The sequence below is a fragment of the Erigeron canadensis genome, chromosome 1 (genome assembly GCF_010389155.1).
Source record: "Erigeron canadensis isolate Cc75 chromosome 1, C_canadensis_v1, whole genome shotgun sequence".
Classification (NCBI taxonomy): Eukaryota; Viridiplantae; Streptophyta; class Magnoliopsida; order Asterales; family Asteraceae; genus Erigeron; species Erigeron canadensis.
Window position 1 is genome coordinate 27,905,165 of NC_057761.1, and position 18,508 is coordinate 27,923,672.

The 18,508-nt window shown below is 33.9% G+C and overlaps 1 protein-coding gene across 1 annotated transcript; it reads right to left on the reverse strand.

Moving 5' to 3' along the window:
* Positions 1-10: 10 nt before the first annotated feature.
* On the reverse strand, positions 11-11,758 carry LOC122588931. The gene is made up of 12 exons (XM_043761153.1): positions 11,108-11,758; positions 10,847-10,923; positions 10,571-10,739; positions 10,043-10,131; positions 9,000-9,164; positions 8,827-8,904; positions 8,306-8,409; positions 7,814-7,916; positions 3,922-4,707; positions 3,103-3,364; positions 1,651-1,774; positions 11-522 (listed from the first exon to the last, which is right to left on the reverse strand). Exons 1-12 carry the CDS (start codon positions 11,667-11,669, stop codon positions 429-431), a joined length of 2,613 nt encoding a protein of 870 aa, XP_043617088.1. The 5' UTR covers positions 11,670-11,758; the 3' UTR covers positions 11-428.
* Positions 11,759-18,508: the final 6,750 nt, after the last annotated feature.

Below are 18,508 nucleotides of genomic sequence, written 5' to 3' on the forward strand. Positions count from 1 at the left end.
GCTGGCCAGATTACTAATATCACCAAAAAAAATTAAGAAATAAATAATAGAAGCTATGCTTAAGTAGCACTAGTTTATAATGTACATAAATGTGACTGTTACCAGACCAACATCTCCACAAATTAGATATGCAGCAAAATGAATATTGTCTTGTATGTAACACAAAGTACACAATATTCACAATTCACAAATAACAACTTGCTGCAATCCTGTTAACCACCCCTACGACACTATAGCGAACATGTTTCACCCAGTGCTTTCTGCTACAATTGTTATAATTATTGTTTTATTCTCTTACGAGATATGAAGATTTAAGGCCAATAGATCAAGACAGATAACTATCTGGAAGCTCAAAGTCCTTATTTAGAGAAAGGTAAGTGATGATATACACATGGTAAAGGAATTCACATTTGAAAGGGAGAAGGCTCTTATCTAAGCTTCCGTTCAGTTTTCAGGAATCGTACGTACTCATGTTGTACCATCTCTCCTCCATTAACTGGATCAAATATGCACCTGTAGAAACTGAGCATTTCACAAAATATCAAATGCCAGAACAGACTAGGTGACAACATGGACAAATCGGGTAACATGTAATTTTTTTCATATGGGTCAAGTTGGGTTGACACAGAATTTTGTAAGCATTATACCATTACAGTCATTAACTAAGTTTGTATGTAAAAAGATATGGCATTTTGATGCATGAACAATACACATTGAATGACTTCCATCCCAAATCATCCAGTTCCCTATTAAGAGAAAGTTCAAGATTCTACTCAATTGTTCATTAGAGATAAGGTCATTTGCTTGAATACCTATTAATATGAGTAATGATATATATGCTTAAAACATGATACATGCCTACAAATACAATGGATGACACATGGAGTCCACTCCTTCTTTCTCTTAATCTTCACCTTTGCTAAGCCATGTGTCAGGACCAGATTTTTAGGCATGTTTGAAGGCTTACTAAATTATTCATATTTACCAATTTAATTTATAATTTGTGCGTCGAAATAGCCACCTCTAAGACAGATGTTGTTATGGATCATCTGGGATGGGTCAACAATGGTCAACATTATAAATGGGTCAACATAGATAGCATGTCATCCGCATGTCCAATGTTCATTGGTCAATAGTGATAAGTCAATTTAGATAATCGAATATTTGTCCTGATCCTGTAAATCATTTTGACCAAACTAGACTTGATTAAAGTTATTCCTCAATTAAGATATAAATATATAAGCTGTTCTTGTGTGTGTGTGTGTGTGTGTGTCTATATATATACACACACACAAAAACACACATACACACACATATATAGCTATTTCAACCACTTGGCCATAGATTAAGCAGCCACCTGCCCCTTGTGATCCCATGGCCCACATGACCACAATAGGTTTAAAGGCACAATAGACCAGGGTTCATTCCTCTGTAAGAACATATACATGTTGGATTACATGGGAAAGTGATTTAAAGGCATGAATCTCTTGCAGGGTGGGAGACATGGGTACCAATGTGGTACACAGGGTTAAGGTTTCCCTGCCATCCCAACACATTTATACCATATAGCTATCTCATATCTTATGAGGGTTTTGTCATTATCAGATGTATACAGAATTTAATGTAAAATTTTTTCAACAAGTAACATACCTTCCATCCATGCCGACAATAATCAATGAGTTCTGTGATCCAAATGCAGACATGTACTGGGTGCATTCAGGCAAGTGAAACTGAGCGAATGACCATTCGGAGCTAAAATATTTTGGGAGCACCCCTAAACAGATCACAAGAACATGAGAATAGTGGAATACTGAAAAGTAAAAACGGATAAATTTGAACCAACATTTGAAGAGATAGAAACCGAGAAGCTAAATGTTCAAGTTTCATCGAAGTGTAATGCTTTAAACCAATAAATTTAAAATGGTGGAATTCAAGAGTTGAAGAATCAATACTTCTTAATTCTCTTTATCTTCTGTTCCAAAATAACTACATCAGGTAGGTCGGATACGCATTACTCAAACATTTTTTGGGGTACATGTTTAAAAAGGTTGGATTATACAAAAACACCGTTTGTCCATTTTCCTACTAACAATTAATGTGGAAATTATAATAAGTAACCTTTGATAAGTTACAGTTCAATGCCACTCTGGTTGATACTCTCTTCTTCCAAAAAAATTGCCACGCTTTCACATTACTTGTTCATGCTTTAATGGCATGCTTGCTAACAATTATACTAATGGTATTACTCGATCCCACATAATTCCTCTACTTTGCTTTTATAACTTTTGATATCGTTGTCAGCAATTTTCTTTAAACTATCTATCGATTCAATCAGAGTATTTCCCAATGAAGGGCAATTTGGACATCTCATGTATCCAGCCTTGCTTACATAAAGACTATCTAGTTAATGCCTGTCTAATTTGTTTCAAAAGGTGATCACTTGCTACTTGGGTCTTGGGTGCTTGATGACCTCTCATGCATCCTATAATAATTCATTTACCTTACAGGATGTACCAGGAAATTACAGCAGTTTATTGTAACAGATAACCTCCATTTATAAAAAAAAAAAAAGAATTTCCCACGAACATCATTACAAACGAATTGGTACGAGTCCATAAAAATCCTTCAATTTAACTTTCTTATAGGATATTGTAGATGTAGAGTCTCATAGCTTATTTGACGAAGACGGCGTTTAACATACTACGTGGTGTGAACCTTACCAAAACTCAGAAGTGTATACATTTAGAAAAAAGATCTATTCTACATTTCTACTTCTTCATTTTATCATACCTGAAAACAAGGCCTCAGGTAAAACAAAGGCTATACAAAAACAAATGTCGCTCTTCCTAGCTAAAATGGAAAAGTCTGCCATTGTGTAACTAGAGCCAAAGCTACGTCCTAATAAATAGTCACACACTTCTCATAAACTATTAACTATGTTCAATGTCAATCAGGGCAATTCTTTGGGGTGGGAGTGTGGTTTTCAAAGAACTTTTCAACTTAAGGCATCTTTCAAACACAATATATGTATGCAAATACCTTTGAGAGCTATTCTAAACGTGGAAAATAAAAGCACATGCCATTTAAGAGATCTTTGTTTACCTTTCATGAAAGATAGCGAAGAACCAGGATTGGCTCCCGCAGCACTAGGAGAAATGAGGCCATCAAGGGAAGATGAAGAATTCTGATGTGATAGTGATGGAGTATGGCTAGCTGTAGATTGAGTGGATGAATCCTCACTGCCCACCCGTACTCTGAGACTAAATATATGCACAGTCCCTTTGTCACTTGACACAGCCAACCATTGGACATTTGATGAAAGAGAAATACCGTATATATCAGCTCTATCCACTCCCCTGCGTACCTATCACAACAATTTAATTTTTTTTTGAACATCAATTTTATACTCTAATGGCCTTCCAGCGAATTACCAAAAGACACTAAAGTTACATGAAATAAATGTGCAGATTCGCCATAAGTTACCTACCACAACATATAATTAGTGAGATAGATGAGTTTGATGGAAAACGAGTGGGCTTGGTGAAGGGTCAAAATGCACAATTTTTTTTAGTTCGGTTTGGTTGACCCACAAAGTAAAATGTAAAATTTCACTAGCAAAAGTAACTTTTTTGAAAAAACAATTTGGATTTTAATAATACTGATACAAAGGTAAAACTGTAAAATTACACTAGCAAAAGTAACTTTTTTGAAAAACAGTTTTGGAGGTTATATGCATCGAAAGTACACCTTGAGAAACTTGGACCCATTTGATCTATTCTCTCCCTGCCTAACAGTTATCATTTGACCAATTTGATATAATGCATAACCCACAGCTATCACATCTACTATTAATAATAAATAAGCATGACACATAATGGACCACAGACTACATGAACACTCATATGACAGAACATAGAATACCTCTTGTAATCGAGTTCCATCCATGGTGTTGAAAATTCTAATCAGTGTCCCCTTTGTGCTGGCAGTGGCAAGAAGAAGCCCATCCATTGTCATGGTTAAGCATGATATACGAGAATCATGAGCATTGATCAACTTTGTCATATTTAGTCCAAAATGTTCAACCCTAACTTGTCCTCGCCTTAGACCAGGGCAAGCCAACACAGATGTATTTACCTGGTGCGATAAGCAACAAAGTCCTCTAGGATTTGCTATGGTCTCTATCTGATGTAGAAGCTTCAGATCCATAAAATTATAAACATATATCTTATGTTCAAGAACAACAACAATGCGATCGCGTCTTAATTTTACCGCTCTAACATCTGACCTAAATGAAAATTCACCAATGCACCGACTCTGATGATCATCCCAAATTATTACTTTATTAGGAGGATACTGTGTATTACCTTTACCACCAACAAGTGCAAGAATATTGCTTCGAAAAAGCATCTCAATTATCCCAAATCCCCCACTTTTGAGATCACGTCTAAAGGTTTCTTTAAAAGGGTCACAGTTATATATACGAAAACCATGGTTTGTACCAGCGGCAAAACAGCCATAATCCTGATTCCACGACACTGATAGTAAATCTATATCATTCTCATCAATCTCCAAATTTGAATTACTGGATGGGTCATACATAGCATCCATTAAAGAGTCAAACGCTGCAAACTCTGATTGTTGAAATCCTCCTTGCAATGATGAAAAATCCAAACTCATAGAGAAAGATCCAATGGTCACCAAAGCAACCTAAATCCGTAAAAAGTTCAATAAACATATCTGATTTTCATTACAAAGATGAATACCAAAATTAAACATCAATTACTTTAGTTTCTACCCTATACAAAACAATTTGTTATTCTTTTTTTTTTTCACATTGCATACACATCCCACTTGCTAGAAATTACAAACGTCACTAAAAAAACAATAGAGAGCCGTATCAATTAAAAGCTACTAGCTTTCAAATATAACATCAAACTGCTACAAGCTGCGTCAAGCCTCAAGTGTTTACCTTTTAAATGACTGACTATATTTCACAAACGTGATCGGTCATGTTATGGACGAGCACAAAAATTGCACTTACAGTACTGACGACCTTAGACTTACTTTTGAAAACATAGTAACATAAGTATACGCAACAAAAGCTACAGGATTGCAACAAAAAAGACACTCAAAGCGAAGCTTAACATGTGTAAAAGCTACAAGTTATGTCGAATAAAAGTAATTCTCCTATGTCCTCTCTACCTTTTAAACGACATACGTTTTCACGAATGTGAGTGTAAACGGTAAGAATAACTTTTGGGACTTAATGAGATATGCATACAAATAACAACAACTTAATGTATCTATTATTTTGTAAGGCAAAATCACTGCTAACTAAAGTTACAAATGGAATAACTCGATACACTAACTAATTCACACGGAACCTTTAATCTAATTAGCTAATACATTGCATATCTACTCCCAAATATAAAATATATTAAAAAGGATTTAAATTTATATTTTATTTTGATGAATAAAAAACTTACGAAAACATTGGAGATTCTTACTAGTCAATTATTGAAGATGAATTCCTGATCTGGTGATCGGTCGATCCTATAAACAATGAAAAATAAAAATCACATGAATGATAACAAAGATGAGATCAGAGAGTAAAAAGACCAAGATAATGAAATCGAAGAAGAGTAGTGTGTGTATTTTAATTGATTGATTTGATTAATGTAAAAGTTAGAGTTCCGTTGGGTTTGTGCCTGGGATGCGTAATATTCGTGATTGGCGAGAAACCAAAACAAAGCTACGCTACGCACCAATCTTCAATTTAATTTAATTTGATCTTTAGGGATAGCTATAACACGTTTACATAGCTTGTACGAATATCAATTCCTTTATAAGAGGTTCAATTTAAATTTTTAGGAATAGTAATAAAACGTTTATAAAAGGTTCAATTTTGGCCATAATGGTAGTTTAGAATTGTTTGTTGCTATAATTTAAAAGTTAAGAATAAGTAAATTGTTTAATCGTTTTATAATTATCTAAAAAAATCTTTCTAAAATAATAATAACATGTTAATGAACTCCACTAAAAAAATTTCAATCTTATCTATCCTAGGTGGGATGCGTTTGTTAAAGCTTATCCTTATCCAGTGGAACAAGATGAAAAGAAATTTAAAAGACTAAAAGAGGCTGCAAGAAAGGATGTTGAGCAGGCGTTTGGTGTTCTCAAAGGAAAATGGAAGATTTTGGACCATCCCCTCCACCTATGGACAAAGGATAAGATCGGAAAAGTTGTCGCTGCGTGTACTATACTACACAACATGATCATCAAAGACAACGAGCAGGCAATATCACCGGTTCATATTATGGATCCACCGGTGCCAAGAGTTTATAACTCGGAAGCAAACCGGGAGTTACAGGACAAGGACGTGCATCATCGGCTCCGATATGATCTCACGGCGCATGTATTGGCTTTAGACTTATCATACTTTGACGATCCAGCGATGCAACCACCGTCAGTAGCGAGTTTGATTTAGTTGTCTTCATTAGAAATGTAGAATTTAAATTTACGTACTTTTTAATTTATGTTTATGTAATGTTTAGTTTAATTTTAATGAAATATTTAAGTTTTTATTAAAAAAAGAAGAAGTTTGATTAATTTAAATGAAAAAGAAAAAAATAAAATTTGAAAGGGTTGAGAAGGTCATGAATGCCATTAAAAATGGTTGGGAGGGTTGGTTAGAATGGTTGGAAAAAAAAAATTGAGTTAGAGGTATTTAATTGGTGAAATTTGGGAGAGATAGTATTTTCAACCACACCACTTCTCTCCCCCCGGTTTATGTAGGTTCGTAAATCTTATGTCCATATAAGGCGACAACATTGGTCTCATTCTAGTGCAATGTCGTTACATTGTCCAATTTCTCTTTCTTTTGCTATGGTCTATGGATATACGAATAACGATTATCAATGTTTCATTAAACATTTATTATTGATATGATTAAGATGAAAAATATTTCTAAACTCAAAAGTACATGTTATAAGAATAAGAAAGCTGTCTTCATTTGGGAAGACCGTGGGATTGGACTTGAGCATGTTTACTTCAGAAACATATTGAACACAGAAAAAACATGTAATGTCAGTATCTCACATGTTTAGACTTAAACTGTGAAACACCAATCTACTTATTACGCTTGTGTCACATACTCACATTGAAACTAACAGTGACAAGGATCTATCTATACTTACATTACGTTTAACCAATGTAGCATTTAGCATAATATGTAAACGTGTATCTAAATCGTTTGTTCTAGATTCAATTTGTTTTGTAAAAATTTTACTTACCAAAACTTTCACTAAGCACCAAACATTAGAGTAATATTTAAGGTTTCAGAATCATATGTTAAAAGAAAAACATATAAGAAATCATCATATCCAGCAAGGCCAAAACACGCCAACATTCAAGGGGGCAGTTTGTTTTTACAGGTCGTTTATAAAATAATTGTGGCATAGTTTACATCCTGCATCAATCGTAGCTCGGACAGTGTGTTACAACTAGTGTGTGTTATTCCCAGATTCAAGCATCAACAAGATGAAAGAAGACGGTATATCATGTACATTTTGTATAATACTCTGCAACATTTAGTTGTAAGGCTCATTAAAAACTCAAAGAACTACAGCTCAAGGGGAAAAGAATGCACAGGACTCTTTTTTTTTCTTTTTCCTTTTTATACTTTAATCCTGGTTATAAGTTGGGTTTTCGAGGAACAAGGCAAGAAATTATTGCCTGGACGGAGATCAGCAAAAAAGAGTGTCAGGATAACACCCATTTCGTTGAGATATTTTTGTCTCCAGAAAGAGCTTCAAAATAACTGGAAGAACAGGCTCGTGGATCCATCTGCAAATGAACGTAAATCTGCTGGTTTCACCACAGCTCTGCATAAAGGGCATGTTCTTTCTCTTTCGAACCTGAAAAAAGATGGTTTCAATTGGTTAAAATTCTAATCGGGTCCTCCTAGATACCGCCATCATTAGTTGGCAGGTCCAACACTCCAATTAAAATTACTTGTTTACATATTACCATCGATTAAGTTGACACTTGACACTATAAACCAGAGGTGGACACATCACATATGGACAAGTCATACATGTTGGATAAAGGATCAAAAGAGGTATGTTGTATAGGTCAAAACAGATAGGGTGACTAAAATGTTATTTAGTCAATTCGTTAAATAAGTTTATGAGTGAGAGGTCACAGGAACCTTTGTGTTGTCTTTATTAAAGGTTGTTTCAGATATTCGATGAAAACGGGTTTCTTAAATTATTAACATAAAATAAAAAAGAATGTGAAATATTACCATTCTGAAACACAATCTTCACAGAAGATGTGTTTACAGCGTAATAACACTGGAGCTTGCATTTTTTCTTGGCAAATAGCACACAAGTCTCCAGCTTCAAGAACCTACAAGTAAAAAACAAGACGAATAATAAGTTTAAGACGAGACCACAAAAACTAATACTCTCTGTCTACAATGATAATATTGGAGATTAACTGAAAGTTTGCTCAGATGAAATGTGTCATTCATCTTTAGTACAGAGGGCTATTTTGACTCGGTTATATGTGATAGAGTCATTTGGTTATGTCTTATTAATATCTATTAGACATCGCAAAAAGGAAATCATTATGCCTGTTTTACAGAGCATATCTACGGGCTTTTTGTTTAAAGCAATTCGACATAACATATGACATTCCTTATATTTTGTTACACCGAATGTAATTCGTGTTTAATATGAAAAACTGATATGAAGCCCAAAATATGGAAATATAAGTATCTATAAGAGCTTTTTAATATATAAACCAACAAATTCGTCATCATACCTGTTCTGGTGTTGCATAGGATCCGTAATGGACATCCTTTCGTGATAACGCCTTCATTGCGGTCCAGAAAGATCCAACCTATGAGCAAAGAGAGCATGCATTTATAAAGCCCAATGATATAAAACTTATGCAATACACAAATGCATTGCTTTTGGTGCCGTCACAACTTTTACCTTCTCAACAATGGATGTAAGCTTGAAAGTTAAATATAACCCTGTTGTCAAAGACGAAAAGAGACTCCCATATTCTTTATTTAGAAAGAACCGGTACCAGACTGGAGCAGGTAAGAATGCACGGTACAACAGCAGCCCATACTCGACCAGAGTCAGCATTTGACCCTATAATATAAATGTTCCAGTCAGAATGTATTGAAAATATGTCTGAAACTTGAATATCACGAAATATTAGAGGCAATCTAGGGAGGTTGGGTATGGCCATGACTAGTCAAAAAGGGTTTGTGTCAAAACATGTACTCATGTAGTAACTTTTTTGCATCAGTCGGAGGGGTTGGGTTGATCATGAGGACTTTGCTGCACAAGACTTTTTTAGGGGCTATGGCTACATTGTTAGAATATCCATAACAAAATGCTGCACATTAAACATAATGTCCACCTAAATACATATGCATGCCCTAACAAATTAAATAGAGAATAAGGGCTATGTTTAGCAAAACCTTATTTTATATAATAATATAATTAGTGTGTTTTAATGATTATAAAAGTTATATTATTTCAACAGTAATATAATGTTCTTGGTATATTGATTAGTATGTGTACGAGTTAAATATACATTTCACTTGACTTTCAACACATTTAATCAATTTCCCCTAAGCTTTGCCCATTTGACTAGTTGGAGACAAAACATAAATTGGCAATGGTTCAAAATTGGCACCTTCACAGAATAAGGGTCAGTACTTTATAGAGAATCGTTGCCCAAGACAAGCAATCTATCAAAGATTCACCAATTTGACAAGCAGTTATGGCGGTAACCAACATGCCATATACATGTCTCAAAATAAACTAAAATATTATGGTGGCCAGGTGGATGCCCAGTTGCTTACACTTGCAAATCTAGTAACACATCATGTTTTAAAATGGAAACTTTTGTGGTTGTCAGATACACTGAAGTTAGAACTTAGAACACAAAGATATATTGGCTAATTAATTGATAAGTTATTGCATTTGCACATTTATCATATTGGTATATGCTACATTACCTGCCTACGGAAATTATGGCCCTTGCCATTCCTATAATACATAAGCAACACCAACTTAAAAGCCATTGCTGCCTGCCGCACCATTGTATCTGCACACATAAAAGAACTTGTAAAAACATGATATACTCATATAACAATTAATATGTATAAAGCATGCCAGCATGGAAGACATTGTTGTTTCATGTCAAATCTAGTTTCTTTATGGCAGGTTTTCAATAAAGATGGTTTGATTTCAACTAGAAGCTGCAATTTAAAATGATTTACCCATGAATGGATTGATTTGGGTGATAAGTTATTACTCATGTGTCAAAAGAAGAAGAAAAAAAAAAACCTGAAAGGTAAATGAGTAAATAGGATTGAACAAGTCCTGTTTCAAATAGTTTAAGAAAGTTCTCCGCTTTCACCATATACCCAAGCTTAAGGTTTTATAATTCCCTATTTGCCCCTACTGACTTATCACCCCTTCTACTTTCCAATAAAAATCCAAGTATAATGATTTGAAATTAAACACGCAAACTAAATTCATACCGTTCACAAGGATGGTGAAAATAGCATGCCAGAATGGCGGTATTACTTTTGGCGGAACCATGAATAACGGGTAGCAAAGATCATCATTTTGGTACCACCAGTATACTCCAATCACATGAAGCACAAAAACAATATAATAACCACCAAGAACAGACAGTCTTCTCTCCCCCTGCATAATCAGTCGACCACTAAGCTCAAGAAAAGACAATCAACAGAGAATGCATTGATTCACATATATAAATATACCAACTTTACATAGTAGAAGTGGCCTTATACCTTTAAAGCTGTCTGCTTTCGGAGAATATCATTAGACTTGTACATGAAGGCAGTTACATAGATCGTGACAAAGAAACCTAATATGAAATTACTTGGTTAGACAATAGCCCAGAACATTCATTAAACTAAAAGTCTAAAATCATCTTTCAAGATCAAACCATAAGGCATAACATAACACTATTGAATTATACGTTATTCAAGATCAAACACAAATGGCATTAACACGAATATACGTGAAAACAATAATTGAATTATATATACCTTGCAAATGCTGGCGAATGAAGACAATTAACAAGAGTAACGAAAACGGAAGAATCTGCTCAACCCATCTAGAAACCTGCTGCATATCGTACCGTTGTTGATAAGACGAATCACTATGACTCCCACTTTCCCCATTCCCACCATCTACATCACTCGAGTCCGCCACCTCTGGCCCACCAACCGGCCCACCGCCATCTTCTCCAGAATCCGGAGAACCAGTTATCCTAATAGACACCTCACCATTTTGATCACCACTAGTCGTGACACTATTCGAATCACGAACCTCGTGATCATGAATCAAACTAGCCTCTGATTCATTAAAATCGTTAATATTCGACCTCGGTGGTGGTGGTGGTCTTAGGACACCGGAATATTCCAAAATAGTAGTAACAGGTGCTTGTAAGAATCTAATAACATCAAACGACGTCGTTCTACTACTTATCATTCTACTGCTAGGGCTTAATGATGATGAAATTGCAATATTATTGATATTAACATTATTATTATCAAATGGATCAGAATCTGTACTACCAGTATTTGTATCGACAACACTTGTTTCCATTTGATTTAATTAATTGATAACCAAAAAAAAAACACAAGAATTAAATGAAATTAAGACAAAAACCCTGAAATTAAGAATGAATTATTATGATTGGGACAAAAGAAAAAACAAAGTCAAAGGAAGCGATATAAACGTTTGTATGTATGTATATGTATGTCTGAATCACGGAAAATTTGGGGTAGGGGTTTTCTGGTCTGAATGATTCAATTACTAGTATTTATATATATATATATATATATTTTTTTAGTTTATGAAATGGGAAATCAGAAATGTAATACTGAGAATGATAATGATAATTGAAAATGAAGAAACGTGTAATGGGTGCAAAGTGGGGGGAAATTATTACTATAATTATGATTATTATATTATATTTATTGGGTTTAATTAATTAATTAAGAATTACTAAAATGGAAGGAAATTTGGGTGTGGGATCTAGAAGGAGAAAGTGGAATATAGGGGAGAGAAGTGAAAGAGCAGAGATGACCGTGTCTGAAGCTCTGAAAGCTAAATGACCAAACCATGACATGTTTCGTTTGAATTCAACTTCAGTTGGTAAATGATGTTGGGGTGTGACCACTAACATTAAAAATGCTTTACAAATTTGGTTGCGTGGAAAATATTAATTTAACCTAACTCATATATTTAAAAATCAATTTAAAATTTTAAGAATTTGACATATGAATTTCACTACCACTTATTTTCTACATGTCATTATATAACATCCCAAGATTTTTTTAGAATAAATAAATTAACCTTTTTTATAGTTTTGACATTAAAATAATTTTCTATATTGAATACTTGTGTCCCAAACAGAATCGCTAGTAATCGCCGGTATTTTATTTTTGGATACGAGGTTAATTTAGTTGGAACTTACCGGATAGCGGGTAAAATTACCCTCAAAATATGAGTTGGGGCGTGGCACAAAAAGGAAGTGTCAGCCAACCTCACTTTTGTGAGTCATCCTTCCATTCTCTCGTTTTTTTTTTCTTCTCTTAAATCTACTCTAAATCAAACTCAATTCAATTCAATTCTAGAATCATTCAACAATAACAATAAAAATAAATCTTTCATTATTCTCCTAAATTGAAAGATTGAAATTGAAAATGTGGTGGTGTGTGTGGGTCGATTTCAAGAGGGAAAAAGGGAGGAGACTAGGAGTGTGATTTCATTTATCTTCAAGTGTGTGTATCTTAATTAATCAAATCCTCCCAAAATAATAATAATAATCACTACAATTAGTTAACTAGTGAATTAGAGAATTGAGTGTGGGTGTCAAACCACACCAAGAAAGAAAGGAGAAAGGATCTTGATTTTAGTTGTTCAATTTCGTCATAGTAGATTACTTCTATAAGGTAAAAATTCATTTAACCTAGTTTTGATTTTAGTTTCAAGAATTAGGGTTCATGCAACTTTTAATTTAGGGGTTTTTGGGTTGGATGATATTTTGGCTATTAAATTCCCCAAATTCTATTTGTATTTTGATATGAGATTATAGTGATACATGAATGGGCTGAATTGAGTTGTTAGTGACCCTTATGGTTAAAATGAGAATTTGATAATTTTAAACAATGAGATGAAATGACCATATGATGGTGGTAAAAGAGATTTTTACTAAAATGATGATTATGAAAGATAGAAAGTGTTGTCATATGAGATTTTGAAATGAGTCAACTCAAAGAGAATGAGTTGGGTATAGTTAGGAATGTTAGTGAATCGATAGTTTGGCTAAGTGAGTTAGCCAAGATTGTGAATAAAGCCTTATATGCGTATTGTGTTGATTTGTTAGGTTGAACGCTTTGCATTTCTTGTGGCAATCTTGATTGTTGTTAGTCGCGAAGGAGGTGAGTAAATTTGCATACTCTTATATGTGCATTGGGTCGATTACCATATGATGGTGGATTCCGTGTGTGGTAATCGATTTGGTGTTAGGGCCTAATTTTGAGGTCGGGGCCTAAAAACCCCATAGTTATATTGAGATGAGGCCTAAGAACCTCTTGTGTATTAAGATGAGGCTTAAGAACCTCTTTGATTATTGTTTAGCGTATATGGATCCATGTATGTGTTTGTTAGCGCAAAAGTGACTATGCAAGTGATGGTATGACGGTACCATTGGCTTCATGCAATAGTCTTTTGTGTTTTTGTCCTCCTTCGTATATATATTTGTATGCAAGTTTATTCAGTAAGCATTCGCTTAGTATTTAGTTGTTTATCCTTTTATAGGTGGTTCCGAAAGAAGGAACTAGTGATTAGTTGATTGAAGTTTGGACTTGAAGTTGCTAGTAGGTTGAAGGTACTATGACCATTTGCGAAAGATGGTATTTTGATAGAAACCTAGTCGTCCCACCTCATTCATGGCTCTTGATAGTTTTGTTTTGTTTGATACATTTCAGTGACTTTGGTCGTGCAGGAGTCATTTGGTTTGCAAAAGCATGTATGGTTATTTTGATCAAATGTCAACTTCGGTAATCGACCCATTTGATGGTGATTGTAAATATGAATTGTGTTTGGATATCAAACTATGTTGTAAATGTGTTTTATATAAGTTGAACTCTGAATTGTAGTCTAATAAGGTTTGGATTTGAGTTGGATGAGTTGCAAGTTGTTTTTAAGTGTCAACATGTGGTTTTTGAGAAATCTGGGCTCCCACTGCGGCTCAGTGGAGCTTGTGCACTCCCATTGCGGCTCAGTGGAATATCTCTGGAAAATTTTGTTTTTTGTCTCGGCCGTGATTGCGGCGCAGTGGGGGATGAAACCTACCACTGCGACTCAATGGAAAAAAAATTAATAAATAAAATTTCTTATTTCCTTTAAATCGAGTCGGGTCATTTCACATTATCCTATAATTAGATAAATTATTAGGTATATAAATTAGATTGATTTATCATTATTCTAGTGCCGCAATGGATATACACAACTAATAAACACACCCCCGATACGGAGAGTGGTTGAACGAGGTAATATTATTTATGCTGGTAAGTTTATTTAAGCTGTCTACATGAAAACCGAGACCGATTATTAATCTTATATAGGAAAAGGTTAGGTAAAGTATGCAGTCTCTATCTTGAGTAAAGTAGGAGTGATTATGTAAAATTCAAGGGGGGTTTATGTAAAATTCAGGGGTTATTTATGTTTATTAAATTCAAAGGTTTAATCTGTAACATTTTTTAATGTAGCGTACCTAAACTTAGATAAAGTTTACAGTACGGATCATTTTCACATCTTATATATGCTCTAAATGTTTTTTACTAAATACAAAGAAAAGACTACCTACGTGTAACATGAGAGTCTAGATTTTCCTTTTTACAAGCCAGATATTAGATTTATATAAAATCAAAGCATGTATGATGCATGAGAATTGAGATTACCAATCTTAGCGTAAGGCGCTAAATGACTAAACCACAACGTGTATTCGAATTGCTAATGATTGGGAGATAAGCTCAATTATTAAAATTAGTTTTAATTAAGCACATAAACAAGAATAAACTGCTAGATTAATGCAAACTACTCGTATTATATATGAAAATAAAAATAAAAATTTTAGACTAATAATTGGAATCCATTATTGTGATTGTGATTCATTCGCTTTCTTTAAAAACCATAACTTGACTTTAACCGGTTTGGGTAACACATGCAATGTTTTTGTTTGTAAACAGCAATCAACTTTATTTATAAAATATATGATTTTATGTTAAAGTTTCAAATATGTGTATCATTTTTAAAAGAGAAGTTTGTTTAAATAATGTAATTTTTTGCTTGTTGATAAAATTCACAGCTAAAGAGAACCAAACAAAGAAGAAAAAAAAAAAAGAAGCATATTTCACTTCTTGCAAGGAAAGTATCAAACCAATAATCAAATTTGTATAGAATAAGGTAAATTTAGTTCATTATTGACTAAAAAGGAAAGAGTATGATATGGTATTATGGTAACATTCTTTCACATCTAAACTTGCTAGTCGATGTTTGATTATATAGTTTGTGCCAAACATAGCCAACATTACTCTAGGTCGTGTACAGATTGCTTCCAAAAAGAAAAAAAAAAACGAAACAAAAGAGAGACCCAAAGTGAGGAGCTTAGTTTCAAACCCTCGACCTTTCCCAGACAAAGCATACCGCAAACCACCTCAGCTAAACGATTTTAAATTTACAAATTTTAAACTAAATAAATATTCTATTGCTTCAAATGTTGTACATTATGTTTTGCAAGTTGTATCTTATTATTCACATTCATTTCTAATAATGAAGGGTATATAATATAATATAATATAATATAATATAATATAATATAATATAATATAACTACTTCCAAAATACTCGTATATGAATAGGTAAAAATTTTATACATTTTGTTACAGTATAAATACATCCAATACCTTTTTTAAAGGCAAATCTACTATACTTTTATGCTACTCGAATAAACATTAAGAAGCATTAATGACATGGATTGGTTCTGACTTCCGAGTCAACAGGGTTGCTTGGAAAGCTTCAGGGAAAAGATATAGGAGTAACCTACACTCGACCAGTCCCTTTCATCCGATAGAGAGTTTGAATTCAGTGATTTAGGAGCATATATGCACTAACTCTTGAAGAGACAAGAACATTTATCAAATTGGGTAACCCTACATTGGCTCTGGGACATGTTTAACAAAAGCCTACATGAGATTATGGATAACACTCTTTTGTTAATTAGCATAAATACATTCTTTTTAATCTGAGATATCGCAATTACTCTGTCTATATTGCATTACCACATTTGACATATCACGCTCATCATTCAAGCTAATACAATGTTGACATTGTTCATACAGCGGTTACGCCCAATGATAAGGTATGAGACGGAAATATTCTAAGACCACGCAATGGCTTAAAAGCTAACTAAACCAAAAGAATAAAAGGAGAAAGTGAGGCCAAAAACATGATTATTGTTACAGTGATTCAGTATTATATTTTTTGGGCTAGTTGACCCTTCATTTGTGTTCCTCATTTGACCTATTCAATGGCGTTGGCATAATACTCCTTCAGAAATACTCGTATTAATTATATATATACATTTTGTGCATTAGGCTGCTAGATAGATATTGCTTAAAATGTAATTTAATATTTTCTTGTTGACTTCAAATTTCCAACCCTATATGCCCAATATAGAGTTACAGATCACGTCAAACATTTGATTCGTAGACTAAAAAACTCTGTTTATATCAATGGAACTTAACCAAGAATATTCTTTCAAAATTGGTGAACCGGAGAAAATATCCCTTGGTTCTATGTTGGTTTAGGGCATCAGTTTTAGGTGTTCAAACCATTTTTCACGCCATAAATATCGACAGTGAATATCATATCTCTACATGTTCACACATGGTTGGTAACATAAAAGAAAATCAGGGTGCAAAAAGGGAAAATTTGCTTCACTTTGTTAGAAGTGAGAGCTAGAAAACTCAAAATTGAACATTTAAATGCAAATTCTAAGTCAAGATTAAAGGTCCATGAAAATATTCTACTGAGTTTTTAGTACATTTTCTTTTTTAACGGCAAATTTAGGCTCAGCGGCATGCCTTTTCATATATCCAACTCAATTCTGGATGAAACCCATGATGAGAAAAACTTTGTCTTCATTCCTGGAAGCATTTTGCTCATACTAGGATTTGTATCTAAAACCTCTCAGTCTTAGCTCTCATGCTCCACCATATACCAATCCATCTATTGATAACTTTCGGTAGAAAATCACGGTAAATATAGGTATGTATTAAAAAAAAAAAAAACACAAGACATTGTATTTGGGATTTGTGGCCAGGTACCGCTGTCTGTTTTTATTCTTTTCAGCGACCCCGATTTATGCTGGTTATTACAAGCTACATACAATCCTTTGTCGCCAACAGATTCGATGATACTGAAAGTGATAACCTCAGGAAGACTTACAAGGCAAATGCGAAATCTGATGTACAAAACGATCTGAATGGTACAATTCACTATGATTGATTATGCTGAAACACACATTCTTTGTCTGTTTTCTTCAGTGTGTAAAAATATACAAGACCAATTAAGAAAACCTCAAAAATAGGCTTAACCCTAAAAGGACACAACCCGTCACAAATAGGCTTAACGCCCATGATTATGGAGCTTAATTAAGCTGTCAGGATATAAAAGTATAACAAAAATATATATAAGGATGAACAAGAACAGCAATAGGGTAAGGGTTTTTTATTAATTTGATAGGAGAGTCTAATTGGCTAGTCGTACACATATATACAGCAGGAAAATAAGAGCTTAAAATTTGTCGAAAAAGAAAGATAAATGATGCTATGAGTCTATGACAAGACCATACACTCATAGGACTCGGGCCATTGAGGGTGACAATCTCGGCCTATATGTATGGATTTATTGTCAGCAAGGATCACATTTCATTTGTAGCAGGTCAAATGGATAGAATAGCTAAAATAATGAAACGGCTCAAATGGTGAAATTGGTCCAATATGTTTAAAAAGTGAATCGTGAAAATAATGGAAAGGGAGGTCATATGGGCCAGGCTTGTATAAAAAGTGAAAGGTCGCCTTAGCGTGTATTTAGATACTTTAATACTTGTTTTACAATACCCAAGCCCTATATATATATATATCACTTCAGCAAGTTGGTTTCCGTAATCGCATTTGATATGCTAACTATGTACATAATTGAAGATTTGGACAAAATATCGTTGGCTGGTCCATTTCGACATGTTAACTGACCCACCCGTTCACTATTTTTCTGCCTCAATGACCATTGTTCTTGCTTGGAAAAATATGCATCATTACAAATATGCCACCAGTTATGGAAAAGTGAACTGGGTATTGAGTTTGTAACAAAAA